Below are 19,483 nucleotides of genomic sequence, written 5' to 3'. Positions count from 1 at the left end.
ATCAGGGGGGGGCAGCCCGTGCTGCTGGGGGAGAATGGAGTCCCGTGGTACCTGACACTTCATCAGCATGTTGAAGAATTCGTCGCCGGGCTCCTGAGCGTCCCCCTCCACGCGCAGGTGCCCCAGGTTGTTGTGGGTGATCCGCAGGCCGGGCAGGTTGCCCACGTTGGCGCGCTGGTCGTCCAGCCGCCTGCTCTGCGAGCTGGCGATGAGATCAAAGAACTCCTCCGTCTGCGGGGACGCCATCAGGGAGGACTGCGCTGCGGGCGGGGAGAGGAGCAGCAGGGTCACGGCTCTGCTCCCTCAGAGCCCGAATCCTCGCCCCAAAAATCCCGTTCGCCCAGGGGAGCCTTACAGGGCTGGGCTGGGCTGGACGCCGGCTTCTGTGCCCATCAGGCAGCCCCCACCTCGCACATGAGCAACGCTGGGACCGCTGCGAAGCAACCGAGTCAGCTCCCAGCCAGGAAGACCAAAGCGTAAGAAACCCAAAGCCCCAGCGAGCACAAAGCACCGGGGGTGCCCCCAATCTCCTGCCACCATGTGCAATTCCTGGGGCCCCGGCTTGCGGAGGGACAGAAATGCAGAATAATCTCAGCGCTGCCGCCAAGCCGTGTCTCTTCCCCTTCAGCTCACACAGAAACCTCGCAAATAACATGTCCCAAAAGCTCGGAGTCCAACTGACAGCTGAACAGAACATGTGCCTACTCACGCAGTCTTTATAAAGCGTCAGATTTTAAACTCGCTCTCCTAAATTACACAGCTGTTAAAGCTGAATGCACTTCTGTATCAGAAACGTGGATCTTGAAAAAGCGCTGCTCATTTCCAGCCTTTTTTTTTTAGCACAGAAAGAACCGCTCACCTCGCAGCCACCCTGCGCTCCTCCTGCGCCACGGCCTGACCCTCACTCCAGCCGCTGCTTCAGCCCCTGCCACTGGCACCTGCACCCTGTTCGGCTTCGTGCTGCGCTCCTGGCTGCACTCGGAGGGAGGTCAGGGTCTGCTCCTCCCCTCTTGGGGCTCCGTGGTGGTTTGGGAGCTGGTGAACAACCCCCCCGCTTCGACTGAAGGGCTTTGAGCCCTCTGTGGTGGTGCTAAATCACCCTAGTGGGACCTGCACGTTTCAGTGCTTCTCTCCAGCTTGCTTTAAACAAAGCACCTCAGCACAACAGCGAAAAAAAGGACACAAAGCCAAAGCGCAGACACAGCCCTGATCTCTACCTCGTCTATCCAAGCCAATTGTCAGGTGGCTTCTTCAATTTATCCGTGCTCTTCATATGAGTGAGTTAGCTCTCTGTGTGCTGGGAGCTTCCTATTACTTTCTGTCCTCCCGGCCTCTGAGACACCTCTCACCACAGCATCCAACAACTGGACAAAACCCAGTCCTTCCTCCACAGTAACACTGAGAAAACCTGGTGTTGCTTTACCCTGCCTATGAAACCCCCTCCAGGTCCGTGCTGCCCCAGCTCGCGGCTCTCCCGAGGCTCCCTGAGCAACGACCACCAGCATCTCCCACCTGCAGACGCTGGCGGAGGCAGAAGTCCTCCTGCCAGCCTCAGCACATCAGTCAAGACCTCCAAAAGATTGAAAAAACTCCCGGTATATTCTGCATTTCTCTTGCCAGGCTGTTCCCCAAGCCTCAGTTCACCTTCTCCAGCTTTTGCTTCAGCAACCACTAACGCAGGAAGGTTTCTGTACGCCTTGCACAGCGGCGGAGATTGCAAACAACAACAACAAAATAATAATTGCTAGGTTCAGGGAGCTGAGGCTTGGGGAAAACATCACAAGCTGCACAATAAAACCACGCCAGCCGGCCAAGCAGCATCACCCCCTGGTACCAGCGGCTTCTGAACGCATCAGTGCTTACAGATCCGCTCTTCCAGGGCAGGGACTGGTGTGGCAGCCGCCTCGGCAGCCTCCGATGGGCATTCCTCCAGCGGGCAGCGCTGATCGTCCATCCGGTTGCTCTGGAACTTGCTCAGCAGGTCAAAGAAGCATTCCTCGTCCGAAGGGGTCCGGTTGATCTTCTGGAAAGACAACGAAACGCAGCGGAGTCAGAACGCCCCAAATATTGCCCCGTGTGTGACGGCTCAGCCTGGTGTGGCCGTGGCTGTGCCTTGCCCTGTCCTGTGCCCGGAGCCAGCTCCTGGCTGCGCTCGCAGCTTGCCGGGGTCACTGCTACTCGGTCCCACCGTGCCCTCGGCTCTGGAGCAGCCTCTCTTTTCCTCTTTTCTCACCACCCTGCAGTTTGGGCAATCCCAAACCACTCTCCGAGAGGAGGCTGCAAGCAGAGCACCGTGCAGGGCCCCTCTCCTGCAGGGACCCAGACGGGGAGAAGAGCTGCCCTGAGACCTGCACGTGGTGAGAGGGGCACCCACGGAGAGCCGCAGCCCCCCAGAGCCTCCAGCACGGCCACAGCCCTGGCTGTGAAGTGCTGCCGTGTGCCCAGCCCAGCCTCAGCTCCAGCCTCCCTCTCTACCCCACTAAATTTAACATTTTTATCCCACTGCCCTTCGCGCTGCCCTTTGCGCTTCCTTCCGCTGCGCCGCTCGCAGCACCCCGCGAGCAGCAATCACCGGGCTGCAAACGCCACCAAATGACAGCCCTTCGGGAGCAGCCCTCGCCTGCGATCCCCAAATGAGCACCTTGCAGCAGACGGGGATATATTTAAGTCGTGCTGCACAAGGCTCAGCACTCGGCAGCCTCCCCGAGCTGCTGTGTTGCTTCCAGTCCCGGCTGGGCCGTGTGCTGGGTGAACCAGCAGGCAGGGAGCGGGACCAGCAGAGCCTTCGGAGGAGCCTCCCACAACGGGATGTAAAATTCAACAGCAATAAGAGAGGCATCCGCCAGGAAGGGTCGTGTGCCGACAGGGTTAAAGCCGCAGCTCGGATCCTGTAAACGAAGGCAAACAATTTTCCCCTATGCGAAGCGGAGCAGATGAGATGCACTCAGCTTCTATTTAGGGCAGCGTCAAAATTAGCAGCAGGCCAGAGAGGAACATCGGCAACGCGGGAGCCGATCGGGGAGGGGCAAAGCCCCTCTCACCTCCCCGAACCTCTGACCGAAGAGCGGGCACAGCCCCTCGGAGCCAGCACTTTCGGAAACCAAAACGTGCTGGGGCTTAAAGCAAGGCTGAGCCACCCCGATCGCAGCCCTGCTGCCTGGGCTCGCGTGCCCCAAATTTCCGGGGAGGGGAGGCAGGCTGCTCATGCACAGCGAGCTCCCTCGGAGCGGTGCCGAGGAGGGGATCCACACAGGGGTCCGATGGGCAGAGCGAGGTGCTGAGACCCCGGGAGAGCCGGGATCCCCCCCCCGGGGGCTCCTTGCAGGGAGCTGCGTTTTGCTGTGCCAGGATCTCTGCCCAGAACACGTCCCGGGGAGGCAGGGACAGCCCCAATCAGTACGAGAGCGGCCGGGGCATGAGTGCAGGACGGGGCTGGCCCCGTGTGGGGGCACCTCCTGTGCCAGCCTGGTTCGGGGGGTGCTGCCCCAGCCACAGAGCCTCCATCCCCATCCCAAACCTAATTAAAACGCCCAAATGGACATCGCACGGAGTGCCTGGCTCCCTGTGCGGCTGCTGCTGGCCCCGAGGCCAGAGCTGTGCGGGCAGATGGATGCGTGTCACAGCCACTGTCTGCTGCCGAGCTGTGCCCAGGAGGGCCCCTAACGGGGCCGAGCACCAGCCCCACAGCAGCACAAACAACAACCGAGGGGCTCCCCAGACCCAGAGCCCTGAAGGGTTCCTGGGCAGGGGCTTTGCTTTGCAGCCCCGGGGCCACTTCTCACCCATGGCCGGTGCCTGCACCTGGCCTCATTCCCCATCCTCCAGCACTCGAGTCCTACCAGAAGCCATTCCCTCCACCCAGCCTCCTTCAGAGACAAAAAAAAACCTCTTCTGTGCTACACAGCACGGCCTGGGGTGTGCTGGTGTGCCTGCAAAGGGCAGCAGAGATCAACGCTGCCAGTCACTGCCCCACAAGTGCACATCCCCAATAAACTCCTACAGGTGCTGAAGAAAACCTCCCGCACCCCCTGGCTCAGAGGTGCTGGGCTGCCCGGCTCTGTCTGCAGCGTTTCAGGGGGAAATCCCCCAGGCTGGCTGCTCGGGGTGGGCAGGCGAGGTGAAGGCTGAAACAACCCCAGGCAAAGCAAAACCAAGCCAGAAGAGGCTCCGCTGCCTTTAAATCCCTTTGGCCATTTTCACTCTGATTCAGGAAAGCCATCAAGCGAAGGCAGACGGGCTGATTGCAACGGGCTCCTCCAGTCCAGGCTCAATTTTCCGAAACCTGCCCCAGCACAAGGAGCCCTCAAGGGTGGTTTCCACCGCTGCTCCTACAGCAGCCCCTCACAGCACCTCCTCGGCTCCTCGTCCACCTCCTCCTCGTTGCATTTCGGTGAGGAGATGACCTGGAGCCGAAGGGACTTGCTCAAGTCCCGCAGTGACAGAGCTGGGACCCAGCTCTCTGTCACCGCCAGACAGTTCCTGGAAAACTCCTGCCCGCTGTTACAGCAGCGCCCACCTGCCCCGGGCCCGGCACATATCCACCCCGACACATCCACAGCCTCATGCCATGCCTGTCTGACTCTCCCCCCATAAACCAGACGCACCCCAACCGCTTACCTGCTCTCAGTTTAGGGAGCAGACCCCAAATCCCCAGGCAGGAGCCTGCTGATGCCCTGCACGTGGTGTTGCTGCCTCCTGGCATCACCCTGCGGGGCCAGCAGCACCGTCACCGCCGTCCTGCACCCCAAATCCTGGCACCTGAGCTGTCTTTTCCACCTCGCTGAGCAGCTGCTGGAGGCAGGCACCAGGGAGAGGTTTGGGGAGAGCCTCCCAGAGGGGCTGGAGGGACAGAAACCCCCTGGCCAAACGCCTCTGCCTGGTTCAGCGGGAGGTGAAGCGTCCGGAGCATCTGCCCCGAGCGCAGGAGCGGGGCTCTCCCTGTCCCCAGCCACCGGAGTCTCCTCTCCTCGGTGACATCCTCGGATTCAGAGAAGCTGCTAAACTCACGCAAGGCTTTGCAGATCTCTGCCGCTGCCCCTCCTGAGGCTCGGCTCCCTCTGCAGCCCCCCTTCCCTCCCAGCCCGCTCGGGAACCGGGGTGGCCGCGGGACTGGGAGCAGCTCTGGGCACTGCCTCAGCCCGTCCCGAAAAGTTGCAAAAAAATCTTAATAATAAAAAGTACAAAACGAAGCCATCTGCAAACTTTACAAGGCAGCCGAGTTTAAAAGCGCACGCAGGTGACAGCCGAGCCCCAGCCCATGTAAATCCCCTTTCTCTCTGCATATTCCTCCTCCGAGCCAGCCTCTCGCATTTCGGAAGCGAACCAAAAGCTTTACTCACTGACCTCCGCAGCCAGCTCTTCCCCGGGCTCCAGCTTTCACATGGCCGGGAGCAGGATCCCCCTTCCCTGGCAGGGGGCTGGCTCCTCGCTGCTCTCCTCAGCTCCCACCGCCAGCCGCGAGCTCTCCCCAGCCGCCGCCGCTGCCGGAGCTGAGATTTATGCCGAGCTCGCAGCCATGTGCACCCCGCAGCCAGCGCCGGCGATTCGGTGCTGAGCCAGCTGCAAACTGCAGCCCTGCCACCGCCACGCTCCTCCCGCAGCCCCTCGGGTGCCCTGGCACCAAAAAGGGGGGGGTGGAGGGGGTGTGGGCTGAGCCGCGCTCAGATCGCCCTCACCTCGCCGCTGCCACGAGCCGGGCGCTATTAGATGCTGCTCGAAGACACGGAGCGGAGCTATGTGAATATTTAGCTTTCCTTCCACCTCCTCGCCTCCTACCCGCCACGCACACTTTGCCTTAAAAATAGACCGGGAGCCGTTCTGCCCGACTACATCTGCACACGCAGCACGGCCCGAGCGCCCCGTGCGCACCCCGGCACCGTGCGAGCGCTCGGATTTAAAGCTCCGAAATATCGAAGGGCCATTTTTAGCTCCTGGTAGTCCTCCTGCTCCACGTATTATTAGATACATGTTTTATTTTTTTTTTGTTGTTGTCTCATCGCAAAAACTGAAGATAACTCAGCCACAAGCAGCTCCTTGTTTAGCTGTATCCCTGCTCAGCGGGGGGAAATTTCTGATCGTAAAAAGATTTTGAGCACGGAAAGGATGGAAACGCTTTGCAACAGGCAAAGAGCTCTCCTTACCTCTCCTTTATGAAAGGGGAAAATAAGAAATGTGAATTCGTGGCTGTGTGACGGGTCACTGGGAAGAGAAGCAGCTGTCCAAAGGCCACAGCAGCAGAATGGGGAGCCCCGTTTGCTCCCCACCCTACCGCCCCCTTACACTTCGCTCTCCTCTGTCATTGCCAACACGGGGAATTCTCCTCACCCTGAACAAATGCAGCTTCTGGGGACTGCCCCTGCCTTGCACACTTATTTCCAGAAGTCATGCAGTGTAGTCTGAAGCGTGGAGACCTTCTGGGGCCTGAAATGAGGGCTCCTGGCCCCGTGCCCCCAGCCTGCTGCCAGCCCACGGGGGCACCGCGGGGCTCAGCCTCCAAGGGGGGCTGCTGCTGATACAGGAGCCAGACCCCGCTGATTTAATTAAATAAAAAACAAAAAACAGTGAATGAAGAGGGGAAGGAGGGGCAGGGCATGGCACACCTCTCCCCAGCACGCTCGGTGCAGGGTCTGGGTGTGCCTGGTGCCGAGCAGCGGTGCCGCAGCTCGCGTGAGCTCTGCGCACATCTGGGCTGCAGCTGCTGGGCTGAGCCAGGGGGGCTTCGGCGGAGAGGGGAGGGAGGGAAACGAGCCACAGCCGAGCCTCTGGCCCCTACCTGAACACCACGACCCAGGAAAGGCTGAGGGGCATCAGGCTGGTGGCGAGGGCGACACGGAGACATCCGGGGTAATGCGGCTGCAGAGCCCGCACAGAGCGGATCGGGCGCTTGGAACGGGGAGAGAAAATGAATTTTTTGCACCTGGGTCTCGGAGGCAGCAAAGGGGACCCAGGGGAAGAGCCGCAGTCTGCGGAGACACCACCTGCAGCTCCCGAGGGTGGGAGCTCCTCCGAAGCACCCGGCGAGGCCCGGCCGCTCACAGCCCTCAGACACAGGACGTGCCCGGCGCTCTTCCCTTGTAGGAAGAAATTATCACCCAGCCTTGGACTGTTTTCAAAGATTTCTTTTTTTTTCTCTCCCCTTTAAACAACTCGCCCACTCATCCCTATAAACGCTGGTGCTAAAAGCTGGTTCTGTTGTGAAGATTTCAAATAACTCGGCTTTTATTGTTTCAAACAAAATCAAAATAACTCACCCACGCTGCCTCCTTCCCTAATACACCAACTGATGACCTGCTGGGAGCGTGCCCGGCTGCCACGCGTGGCTGAAATCCACGCCTTCAGATCACCGGCGGGGTCACAATTCCCCTTTTTTTGCTTATTTTTCGAGACGGAGCATGGAGCATCTGCGTGGGTGCCTGGCTGAAGTGCTACCAACACCCCTGCTACTCGCAGCACCGCTCCGACTGCCGACGTGCTGGGATTTGGTGACTTTGTGCAGCAGCCCCGTTAATTCTGCTTTTATGCTTTTCCCCCAGCTACGCTGTGACCTGCCCTGAAATCACAGCCCGGGCAGCCAGCCCTTGCTGCTGAGACCAGCGCATCCATGGTGTGGAAATCGTTTCTGGTTTCTCTCCAGGAGGCAATACCCTAGCTGGTGTGCTCAAACACTCCTCCAATACCTGTAAGATTCTGAAGTTAACATAGCAACTCTTCCACATCACTTTTGACAGCGCTTACCAGGTCAGGTTGGGTGTCCCTGTCACCACTTAATAAAAATACACAAGCCCAGATTTAGCCCTCAAAGCTTAAAACTATCAAACAAGGACACAAAGTGGAAGCATTACTGTTCCAGGTCAGCCCCTCTAGTCCAGGACTGCAGACAGGCAGCTCCAGAGCCCAATTAGCCCAGCAGAAGCCTGGAGGAGCACTTCAATAGCAGCAGTGGGAGTGAACCTGCCCTGCTTGCTCACACCCACACAGGCCATGGGCAGCAGCCGGCAGGCAGCGAGTTCCCAAACCTGTGCACACCGTAACACAGCCAGGCAGCGAGCAGGATGGTTCGGCCAAAACCCATCACAGCAATTTCCTTTAGGGTGGATCTAGGACCATGCTCGGCTCTCGGGTCTCAGCTGAGCGGCGGTCATTTGCTAAACTGAAATAATTCCATTGCTTTAGATGCTGTAACCCGTATTCTCCGTTAATTAGCACAGATGCTGAGGTTAATAAGGGGCGCTCAAACCCCGGCCCCATCCAGCAGACCTCACTACCTCCCCAGCTCCTGGCTGGCCGAGGAGCAGGCGGTGGCAGAGCAGGGAGGTGCCCGTGAGGACGCCGCCACCCAAGGACACGCTCCTCTGAGGCCCCGAAATTATCCAAAACTCCCCACCACACAGCGTGCACCTCAAATGGGAAAGCACTGGCAGTGCTCTCTTTGCAAAACGCTTTGCAAAAAAAGCCTGCTCGTCTCCGGATTGCCACAACCGTGCTGCTGTGAGACACCTACCTGCTCTCAGCACAGCGCTGTTTCGTAAAGCAGCTGAGCAGACCCAGCGCCGTGCCAGCGGTGATGCCGAGCGGGTGAAGTCGGTCGGTGTGCCTGCACACACCCGACGCGCAGCCACCCTTCGTATAAACACCCTCCGCTGCAGCAAACGCCCAAATCTTAATTAGTATTTACTCCCACCCCGGCGACGCCTCGAGGCCTCGCTCGAGATCAAGGCCGCGCTCAGCAAGGCACCCACAAAACACGAAACCCTGGCCCTGCTGGGGGCAGGGAGGATCCTGGGGCAGGTCCCTGTGGGTTTTACGATTTCGGCGCTGGTCAGGCAGAAGAGCTGAAGCCAGTGAGGCAAAACTCACAGGCAAACACGGGAATGGCTTCTCCTATTAGCAAAAGGCAGGCCTTGCTCTGGCAGACGCTGTTTAACGGGGGTACGGGCCTTGCACCTCCTGCACCCCAAATACGCCTAATTCAGTGGTCTTGCTCTTTGCTGACCACGGAGAGGGGCTGCACCTCCTTCCCAGGAAGGGCAGCGCTCTCTGCAGCACAGACACCACGACCCAGGCTGGAACAGGTGGATCCATGGGATCATTTGGGGCCCTCTCTACGTGCACAGCTCCCCAAGAAGCACGTGAAGCCCTCAGGAGGGCTCAGCTCTCTGACAGGTTCAGGCTGCAGCCTTCTGGGGCCACACATGGAAAGGGAAGAAGCCAGGGACTCTGAAAAAAACAACAGTATTTAGGTTCTTTTAGATTAATTGGTGTTAATTGCTTTGGGGAGGCTTGAAAATAGCCCTGCTAATGGGAAACGTGGATGGAGGCTGAGGGTTAGGTGCGAGCAGAGCCTCGTGATTGCCACGTTAACCCCAGATTTAGGCTGTGCCTGAAACACATCATTAGTGTGCATTTCCCTGTGATTTTACCAAAGTTGTGCTGATTTGCATCCAAAGAGAGCTTGGACTATGATTGTTTTTTAAAGCTTTTCAGGCATGTGCAGTTTATTAAATGTGAGAAGCCGGAACTGCGAATGTACAAAGTGCCCCGAGCACGGCAGAGACCCTAGAAATGAATGAAGAGTTCCAGATTTTGAGAGAAGTCAAACATTTGGAGTTTTATGGCTCCGGGTCTGGATTCAATTCATCCCTCTTTTTAGTATTGTTCTCTTTAAAGTGACAGTTTCTAGGAAATGGTGAGTGTAACATCTCTTTTACTGTCTCATACCACTTGAGGGCTGACAATTTGCCGGGAGAAAAGGCTGTGCGAGGAGGAGAGCAGACCTCAATTACAGCTTCAAAGCACCAATAACTGAAAACCCGGTTACAGTGAGTCAGGGGAAAAAGAATGTATTTTGGTAGCTGGGTTAGGCAGCTCCGGACCGCTGGGCCTGCCAGGCTGCAGACCTCCTGTCCTAACCTCCAGCAAAGGCCTTGGACAACCAGATCAGATCAGATTCCTCAGGTAAAGCCTCTTTCCTGCAGTTTCCAGCTCCAAAACTATGCCCCACATTAGCTGGTTATGGCTGGACTATGGGGTCTCAGATGTGTTTTCATACAGTCCCCCAAATCCTCAGCCCAAGAGACCTGAGAAGCACCAGACCTGGAGTCCTTGGTGTCACTTCAGCAGAGCTGAGGGCTGGGACAGCCGTTCTGCAGCTGGCTACGCTCCTCGTTTCTGCTCCTGGTTGGTGCACAAGCAGAGGCTTGCTCTAAATCCTGCCTTCTACCTCCTGTCCGCAGCACAGCTTTGATTCACAACGTGACCTCGGTCTGGGAGGAGGAAAAACAAGACAGGCGTAGTGGGAAGCAGCAGCAAGAGGGTGTCCCAACAACAAGAATACCCCAGAGAAAGGCAGACAAGGAATTCTGCTTTCTCTCTGGGACCTTCAGTGCTGGAGCATCTCACTGAGGACAAAGCCGAGGGACTGATATCAAGGCACAGGGGCAGCAAAACCTCAGCTTTGCTTCTGTTCAGCACAGAATGTGGAGAGGGTGGCCTTGAGCAAGCACTCTCCAGCTCGTCCCCTCCCCAGATGGAGGGCACTGACCACTGTGGCCCGTGCAGATGCCAGCTGCCCTGCCAACAGCAGTCCTGTCCCTGGCAGTGCACAGGAGTTTTCTGCCTCTTTTAAGTGGGGACAGGTTCTCTTCTCTGCTTTTGTCCTCCTTGTTGTCTGCAGGACAAAGAGGATGGACTAGGTAACACTCGCCCTGTGCTCTACACCTTGTAGGAGACATTTCTCCTGCTTCTCTACCCAAAAGGTTCAAATATTCACAGATGACCCAGAGCTGATAGCCTTGCCTTTTCCTGGCTTAGATTAAGAAACGTCAAAACAATTCAAAACAATTCACCTTCAGGGGCTCCGTAGCAGAGCAGTCACCTTCCCCAAACTGAAACAGCATCAGCTGAGTCTCCCTGGATCTGAAGAGCCCCTTGCTCTGAGCAAAGACATCCTGAGACCCTGCTGCACGGGGTGGTTAAAGCAGCGCTGCCCCCAGACACGGCGCTCACAGCAGCAGAGCCTGCGAGGCCCAGCTCTGCCCTACCTCCCTCGCACTCACACGCTCTCATTGGATAATTACAGAGAAAACCAAGGCAAATCCCAATTTTAGTGCCATTATAAAACAGCGAGGGGGAATTCATTACCTGGCAGCTGTTAATATTTAAGGGAGAAACTGATAATTTACCTTTGAGGCAGCGAATGCAGCAGAGGCAGCACATGCCAGAAAACGCTACTGCCTCTCCCCTCCCCACCTCTGTGCAGTCACTTTGCAGAGATTTTCTATCACCCTGCTCATTTCCCTGCCTCCCATGCTACCTGAAAGTCCCAGCGAGGAACAGCACGTCAGGACTCTGCATTGCAAAACTCACCAGAGTCATGGCTCTGGCTCTGCTGCACCTCTAGATGTGGGGGAGCGTTTCTGAAATCTGTCCTGGCTCATGCAGCAACCAGCCCACCTGGTCAGAAAAGAGGAGCTAAAGGAAAGAAGAGCCCCAGTGCTTAACAAAAAGACTCACACAGGCATATGGGCAGGAAGGGCAGACAGTTTGAGACGATGCTGGGGAGGCAACCTTACCTCGGTCAGACTCGAGCCCTCCAGAAAGTTCTCCTGGGCATCCTGCCTCCAGCTAGGAGATGTCCCGAGCAGCCTCTCTCCCAGGTCTGTGCCTGCACGAAGCCCTACAGACGGTCCCACAACCTGAACGGGGAGACGCAGCATGCCAAGAGTGACCCACAGCTCTGCCTTCACCTGCTCGGTTCCAGCAGGACTGACACCGGCACAGCAGCTCCAAGGTGTCTTAGGAACAGCCTTAAATTTCGCAGCAGCTGCCTTCCCTCTCCCTGGCTCTGGCTTCTCTCTTCCTCTCCATCCCCCTTGCTCTCAGTTTCTCAGAGCACGTTTACACCAGAAAGTCTGACCAACAATAATGGCATAATTATAGCCACGCAGTTAAACAAACAATAAAGCCCGGAGATAAAGGAGGGTGTGCATTTGCACTGCCCTAGCGTTGAGTTAATTTACACATCAATGAGAGACAAAGAGCTTGCCTCATCTTAAAAGAGAGATGCAAAAAGATGGAAAGGAGAGGGAAGACGCACTGACAGCCACCACAAAGCAGCCAAGGCTCGTGGTGCAGCCATGTTCAAGCTCTTAATGGACTGCAGGGTAGTGCCAGTTTAATCTTCTCTCAAATTATACAAGACAAAAAGGAGAAAGGTGCTCTGCAGACGGCATGCAAGTGTCTGGGAGGAAGCCCCCCAGACTGCATTTATCCTTGCAGCCCAGCATCCATCTGGGCAATTCTGCAGTCCAGCACGAAGTCACGGGGGTGGATGGGGGCACCAGACATCGGAGCTCTGTGTGGACAGCACATGAGCCTGCAGAGACAGGCAGGAGCTCTGCCATGCTGCTCCCTGCCCCGTGACACCAGGAACCGAGCTCTGGCACTTGCCGAGCAGGCAGATGGTGAGCCAAGAGCATCAGATCTGTGCACTGCTCCTGCCATCTAACAATAACCGGTAAATCACGAGAGATAAAAACATCAAAAGAACGCTGGCAACCTGCCTTAGGGGGTATCATCTTGAACGTTTTCCCGTCTTTTATGGTTGCTTCTCCCTGGAAGCATAAAACAGGTCTTATACAAACATTTGTCCTGGGGAATGTTTGGAGCTACAGCACGCTCGCAGATTGTTCGGTGTCTAAATACATCAGCAACCCATCCCTGCAAGCCTTCACTGCAAACATAGCTCTTCTTGCTCTTGACTATAAATGGCCTTTGTGGAGGACAGGTTCAAGGAGCGAGGAAGAACTCCCTCAGGCTGATGGACTTCACTGGACGAGGAGTGGCCACACGAATGGGGCCATTGCTGGAGCACCGATCCCCAACGAGGGGGGAGGACTGGGTTTGAGCCTCACCTCTCTCCGTGCTTTATTCCAGCTGTCAGGCCTTGATCCGTTGAAATGCTTTAGCCCTCGAACCCTGGCACAAGCACAGCCCCACTGATCCTGGAGACTTCAGCTCAGTGCCAACTGTGAAAGCAAGGCCCAGAATTGGGGTCCCCAGGGTCCCAGGTAGCTTTTTCAGGAATACACAGCCCCTTTCTTCCATGGGCCCTCTCCCTGCTTTTCCATAGTGGTTGCTCTCAGGTAGGGGACAGAGGGACACGGCCTCACTGACCTGTGGTCCCCTGATGCTTCTGAAGTGTTAGAAAAATCCCATCCTCCTGGCAACCCTCTAAAAATCCAGCTGTTACTGAGTCTTTCGAGAGCCAGAGAGTTATGACCTTCTCCACAGAAAAGCAAAGGGTTAAATTTATGACCAAGCCTTTGATGTCTGCAAGCTTCATGTGGTACACAACCTCCTGCTTTGATGTTGCTTTAGAAAGAGAGAGGAGCCAGCAGCTGCGAGGCGCACGCGTCCCGTCCCAGGGAGCACCCAGGCTCCGAGACAGCAGGCACCAAGCCCTCGCATGGGGCCTTCTGCTCGTGGCTCTGCTGTGACAGGGGAAAAGCTGACCACGTGTGGGTCACCCCCATCAGCTTTTCCCAGACCGAAGCTGCCTGGGGAGAACTGGGTGTTCACAGCCTCGTGTTTTCTCCCGGGAGCTCACATAGACCTGAGCTGGAAGGGTGAAGAGGCCCCCAGGATCGGGTGCCACCAGCCCCTCTCCTCCCTGTGGCCACCAGCAGGGCATCTCCCCACTTCCCATGGGGTGACGAAGCCCGTCTGTGCCCCACCAGCACCACAACCCTCCTGCATGGGCTCCATTTTGTGCAGCCCCAGGTCAGCACCCACGGAGGGGCCCAGCCCGCCGGCCTGGCACGCTCTCCTACCTTACGCAGCACCTGGGCCATGGCTTCTCCTATCCATGCCAGCATCCCCACGGCTTTGCCAACAGGCTGAGCCCTTCTCCCAGGGCCTGACAGGGCTGCCAGCAGGGCTGCCAGCAGGGCCAGGCTCCTCTCCATCCCCGAGTGCACTTCGCCTCCCTTCACTTTCCCCTGCCTCCCCTCCCTTCTCCCGCCTCCTCCCATGGGGAGTTTCCCAGCAGCTCGGTAATTAGCAGCAGCATCGCCAATGCTAATAACACCACCACAGTTCCTGCCATCCCGAGCTCAAACAACTTTACAGCCATCATCACGCCTCTGTAAGCTCCCCAGGGGAGCTGCATTACCCCATCACACAGATGGGGAGGACGGAGGTAAACAAGAGGCGGTGGTGGCAGCGGTGGGCAGGGAACACGAGGCTCTGAATCAGGCCCTGCACCTACCTGTGGGACCTTCCCATCATGGTGAGAAGGCTCCTTCAGAAGGAGGTCAGTGCCTGCACCGACTGCAGGACTTATCCAGAGACCACATCGCTCCGTGTGGGGCCGGGGAGGTTTGTTCCTGGGCACCATCCAGCAGGCAAGGCTGTGCACAGCCTGAGCTGGTGCCTTCTGATGGTGACAGCACCTCAGATCAGCCATCAGAGCTCACCTCTAATTAAGGACTTGCTGTTTACTGATGGATAAAAGGAGATTTTTGTTTCGAGCATTCACAAAATGAGGAATGCCTCGGGGTTCTTGTCTGAACTGCCTGACCAGAGCCAGCTCTGAGGGAGGGAGAAAAAGGGTCTGTGCTGCAGAGCTCAGGGCCAGCATCCACCCGTCTTGGGTGCAGTTTGCCACATTTCATTTAAAAAGGCTCACATGGATGGGAATTAGAGCTTTTCAAAAAAAAGCCCACCCACACTCCCACACAACAGGCTGACACAGCTCTATAGCCCTCTGACAGACGGGGACAAAAGCCATACGCAAGGCAAAGGGTCACCACTTTTGGCAAGTACCCACGAGAAGATGTTGATTTAAACGCTCTGAGGTCTGGGCTGCAGAGTCAGGCTGGGGTCCCTGTCAGGTGGGAGCATGGAAACAAAACGAGATTCACCCGAAGTGACCCAGCCTCACTGCCCAGAACGCGCTGCAGACGCTCTCCTGGCAGAAGAGCCCTTTCTGGAGGGCATTTTGTGTGTGGCAGGGCATGGTCTGGAGACACCAGCTGGCTTTAGCCACAGCCCAGCAGGGCTCTGCACACTGATCCTTTGTGGAGCTGAAATGGGAAGGGGCTGTGGGGCACTGCTGCCAGCGGGGCAATGGACCACCTCCGTGCCTGGGCAAGCGGCACAGGCAACACCGCCGGGCTCTGCAGGGAGCAGGGCAGAAGCTCAAATGCCCACGCAGGGACTGCTGCAAGCAGCAGGCTCCTGCCCCTCTCCAGTCCTGGCCTCTGGGGCTGTGCAAACGCATGGACACAGTGCTTCACCTCCCTTATCCCTCCACGGGTCTGTGTCCTTTCCCTCTCCGCTGTTTGACTCTCAGGTGCATCAGGAACGCTTGGGAATTGAGCTAAAATTGCACGGTCGGGGTTTAGCTCACAAATCCAGAGCAAGTAGAGAGCTAATAAACTCTACAAAACCTGGGCGCAGAGGGAAGAGGCCTCGGGAGAACAGTCAGGTCCCAGCACTCAGGCAGAGCCTGCACCATCTTGCAAGAGCAAACCCCGGGTGTCTGCAAGGTGCCTCCCGTGACTGGAGTGTGCGTGTCCCTGCCTTCACTTGCTCTTGCCTGGACATTCCCCAAATCCTTGTGTAAATGGTCACAAGCTCGCTAGTGCTTGGCAATGTTCCACAGGGCCTCTTCTACAGACATAACCTGCGTGTTCACAACTACACTCCTGAGGAATGCTTTTTGCCTTACTCTTGCTGGAGCATGGCTTTTGTTCGGTTTCTGGCTGAATGTCTGAGTTAAAAATACAAAGCTATTTCTGGCAGAAGTGTGTTTTTTTTTTCTGCCTTTATATTCCCTCGGATGCCCCAGTACTGCTGTCTCCTTTCTGGCTCAGATGAGCTTTGTTTTCCTTCTCAATGATCATGTTTGCACCGGTGAGCAGCAGGAAATGCTTTTCCTATTAGACCATTTCCACTAACACTGTTGGGAATGAAGAATCAGCTCAGAGAAGTCTAAAAAAAAAACACCAGTTGGTGTAAAAATCCTGTCTCCAGCGGTCAGACAACCGAACTGAAAACCAGAAGTGCCTGTGGTCAAAAGGGATGTGTACGTACGCACACCCAGAGCAGGACATGTTCCACCTGTGACCTACAGACCAGGAACAAGGAAACACTTTCAAGCATCCCCCCTCTAGAGACAGGCTTCCTCCCAAGCTCTGCAGCTCAGACCCTTTCATACCCAACACAAAAGTATTTTTTTCATTTCTCTTTTCTTAACTATCAGGAGAAAATAGGCCTGCCTTTCCTGGCTTGGACTTAATCCACCTGGATCCAAGTGCGTGATCACAGCAGTGCGACAGTGAATTACAGCCTCAGCATAAAGCAAGAGCCCAAATACTTCAGAGCACCCATGCAATCTTTACAGCTTTGCTGTTACTATCCATCTCCTGGCAAAAAGCAAGCTGAGGACTTCGGGCTTCTCACTTGAAATCACCGAGTTCAAATACCTCCAAGCCTGCTCCCACAATCCAGAAACATGCAGCATCTGTGGGTGTGACTCTTGCCTCCAGAACTGAGAACAAAACCAGCACAGCTGCAGGAAACCTCCCCAGCACATTGTATTTGCCAGTGTCACAACATAAACATCAACACAACCAGAAGATAATAGCCTCAAACAGCTCGATTGTTTGGGTTAAAGATGTAAAAAACGCACAAGGAGAGCTTTCCAGGACACAGATGTCCACCACCTTCCGGGGAGCCAAGGACAGACTAAGTCAGAGCTGTTCAACCCCAAATAGGGCCTTGCTGCATGCCAGCAATCTGCAAATGGCAAAGGCATCCAGATTTTTGGTTGATAAGCTACCAAAAATGTGAAAAGGGCTCTGTTTCCTGAAGGCAACAAGCGCTTTCCTGGTTAGCTGGGGAAGCTGTTCAAGTCAGGCTCCATAAAGCAAGGCCTCCAACCTGCTGTGTTCTTCTAGAAGTCAGGGCATCGCACCCAGACAGTCCCAAACTCAGGAAAGTTCAGGTCTAAACTCATCCCTCTGCTGAAGGTTACAAGCACCACTAACCACCAAGCTCTCACAAACCAGTTCAAGGAGGTTGGTACCGCAGTTCTGTGTAAGGAGCAGTGAAGCCGAGGCTCAGAAAGGAAAAATAATCTGCCTGCAGTTGCCTGAACAGTCACCAGCAGAGCCAGATGCAGGTTCTGCTTTCCAGCCAACAGGCCACACTGCCACCCACCCAACCAGGTTAGAAACAAAGCTCCAAGACGAGTACCAGAGGAGAAAAAACATCTTCCTACCGACTGTGACACCTGGACTCGGACTTCGCTGGCATCCAGCGGTGATGTACTTGACCCCTGGGGCCTTCTCTCTGAAGTGTGTTGGTGCTCCCGGTATTTCTTTGACCTTGCAGGTAAAGACAAGAACTCTTTGCCCGAGATCTTCAGGTCTCCCACATGATGGCTGTCCCCATTCTGGTCCTTGGGAAAGCAAGAAATAGTCATTGCACAAATTGCTTCTCTCCGGTTTAACGTGGAGATCTGATGGCAAATTTCCCCAGAAAAATGGCAAATATCCACAGAAACGAGAAGTTAACGTGGCATTTAGATGGTGTGCGCTGCCACTCAATGCGCAGGGCTGAATAAGGACATTGTGTATCTGCAGCAGAGGATTTTAATGCGTGGAGAAGCAGCATCACCCAAACAGCACACAATGGACAACCTCTCCATAGGGAGAAGTAGCATCCTCTTAAAAAAAAACAGGTATAAAGGCAGAGGCATCAATTAGCATGAGGGGTTGGAGTCCCATTCAGCCCTCCTGCCAACAGCAAATGGGGACCACAGGGAAACGTGACCAACTGCAGCAGCTGGTTACAGGCAGCCCCCTGCTCCCTCTCTGCTTCTCCTCCTGGGCCCTCTTCAACTCCTGTTTGCAGTGCTCCCGTGGCCATATAAAACACAGGTTTGTCACTCCTGTGTAACGCATGGGGAAACCATAACATGTCTATTAAATCCTAGGTTTTGTCTCCTCTCAGTGCAGCTCCTCGCTTGGTTTTTCCAACCCCTGCCATTCGCCTGGCTTCTCCTTCCTCACTCCCTTCCCATGAGATGCACACAACTCCATCCCTTCTCTGCCAAAAGCCCCGTGGTAATGGCCCTGCCTGTATTATCACAACAACCTCATTACTGCTGTCACGCAGATGAGGCCCTGATACGGAAACAGCAGCAGGAGCATTCAGCATTTAGCTCCAAAGGCACTTATTAAAGGCACCAGGCACGTAACCAGTGGGATCTGAGTGCCTAAACCTGCTCCATGCTTTGGGCTTTTGTATTTCCATGCTGCAAACCATCTTATTATTGCTCACACAACACCAAGAGAACTCCCCAGTGTCCTTACTCCTCGTTTCAGCTGCTGCGTGCGGGTGAAAGAAGCTGGAGCCCAGCTCAGGAGCACAGCTCACCCAGGGACCCACGAGGCTGGGATTTTAAGAAGTGAGCACTGAGAAGGCAAAAACACTGAACAGGACCCGAAGTCACAGCACACCAGCAGCCCAACGCAGCAGGATGCTGGAGCCAAAACGCCTTCTGCACTCCTTGAAACACAAACAGGAATAGTAAGAACAAGCGAGGGGAGTTTCATTTCCTTAGATGCTATCAATGCAACCAACTGCAGCCAGGCCGGTGTCCACAGCTTGAAAAGCAGGCCTGAAAGTGGGCTTCAGAAGTGGACAGAAGCTGCCTCGCAATGCCTCAAACTGCTTCCTTCATGCCCAAAGAATAGATGGCTCAATTATGGCATGTAAGCACCTCCAGGGTAAAAACCAGCATGTGATGAAGAGATTTTTCAGTCTGGTGGAAAGAGGAATAAAGAAGAGCCAGAGGCTGGGAGCTAAAACCAGGGAAACTCAAACCAGGGAACAAGGCACAGGTCGGGGAGCACAGGAGCAACTCTGTGCAGGGGCAATGCACAAAAGTTCCTGGCCTGTTCGGTAACAGGGGGCCCTGCTGACTTTGAAGGCTATCTCTGGCAGAGCTAAGGGCAGAAAGGGTGAGGAAATAATGAGAGGGCGCTGGAGAGATCGCATTTCACACTGCTGGTTTATTCTTTGAGGTCTTAGCACCTCAAAGGATGGGGAATTGCTTCCACAAGGAGAGGTGAGCTCACACATGCCCACAGGACCACTTTGGGGGGAACAACTCGTTTCTGACTCCCAGGTTATGGACTACCCACAGCTCCCCCAGGAACCCCCGAAATCCACCACCCTGCCTGGAGTACTGAGCGAGGCCCAGCTTGCAGAGCAAAGAGCAGGAAACCAGCAGCACCAGCAACAAATCTCATGTAGCACAACACTGCCAGAGCCCCCGGGCCATGCTGCGATGAGTAGGACACAGAATTGATCCATCAGGACACAGAACCAATCGATTAGGACACACACATCACCCTGCCACTGGGCACTGTGTCCCTGTCATCACAGGGAACCCATGGGGTCAGTCCAACCT

General features: G+C 55.7%; 1 protein-coding gene across 8 annotated transcripts in view; it reads right to left on the bottom strand.

Moving 5' to 3' along the window:
- Positions 1–19,483, bottom strand: part of GPSM1 (G protein signaling modulator 1) — a 71,325-nt gene that overhangs the window by 2,121 nt on the left and 49,721 nt on the right. For all 8 annotated transcript variants that reach the window (XM_084494263.1, XM_084494265.1, XM_084494262.1 and 5 more), the window contains exons 11-13: positions 17,285–17,464; positions 1,864–2,023; positions 52–260 (exon numbers count right to left, since the gene is read on the bottom strand). In XM_084494263.1, coding sequence (XP_084350389.1) covers positions 52–260; positions 1,864–2,023; positions 17,285–17,464 — 549 coding nt within the window. The remainder of the gene's footprint in view (positions 1–51; positions 261–1,863; positions 2,024–17,284; positions 17,465–19,483) is intronic.

This window comes from Aythya ferina (genome assembly GCF_964211825.1).
Source record: "Aythya ferina genome assembly, chromosome: 20".
NCBI lineage: Eukaryota > Metazoa > Chordata > Aves > Anseriformes > Anatidae > Aythya > Aythya ferina.
This window is presented reverse-complemented; position numbering and strand designations above follow the sequence as displayed.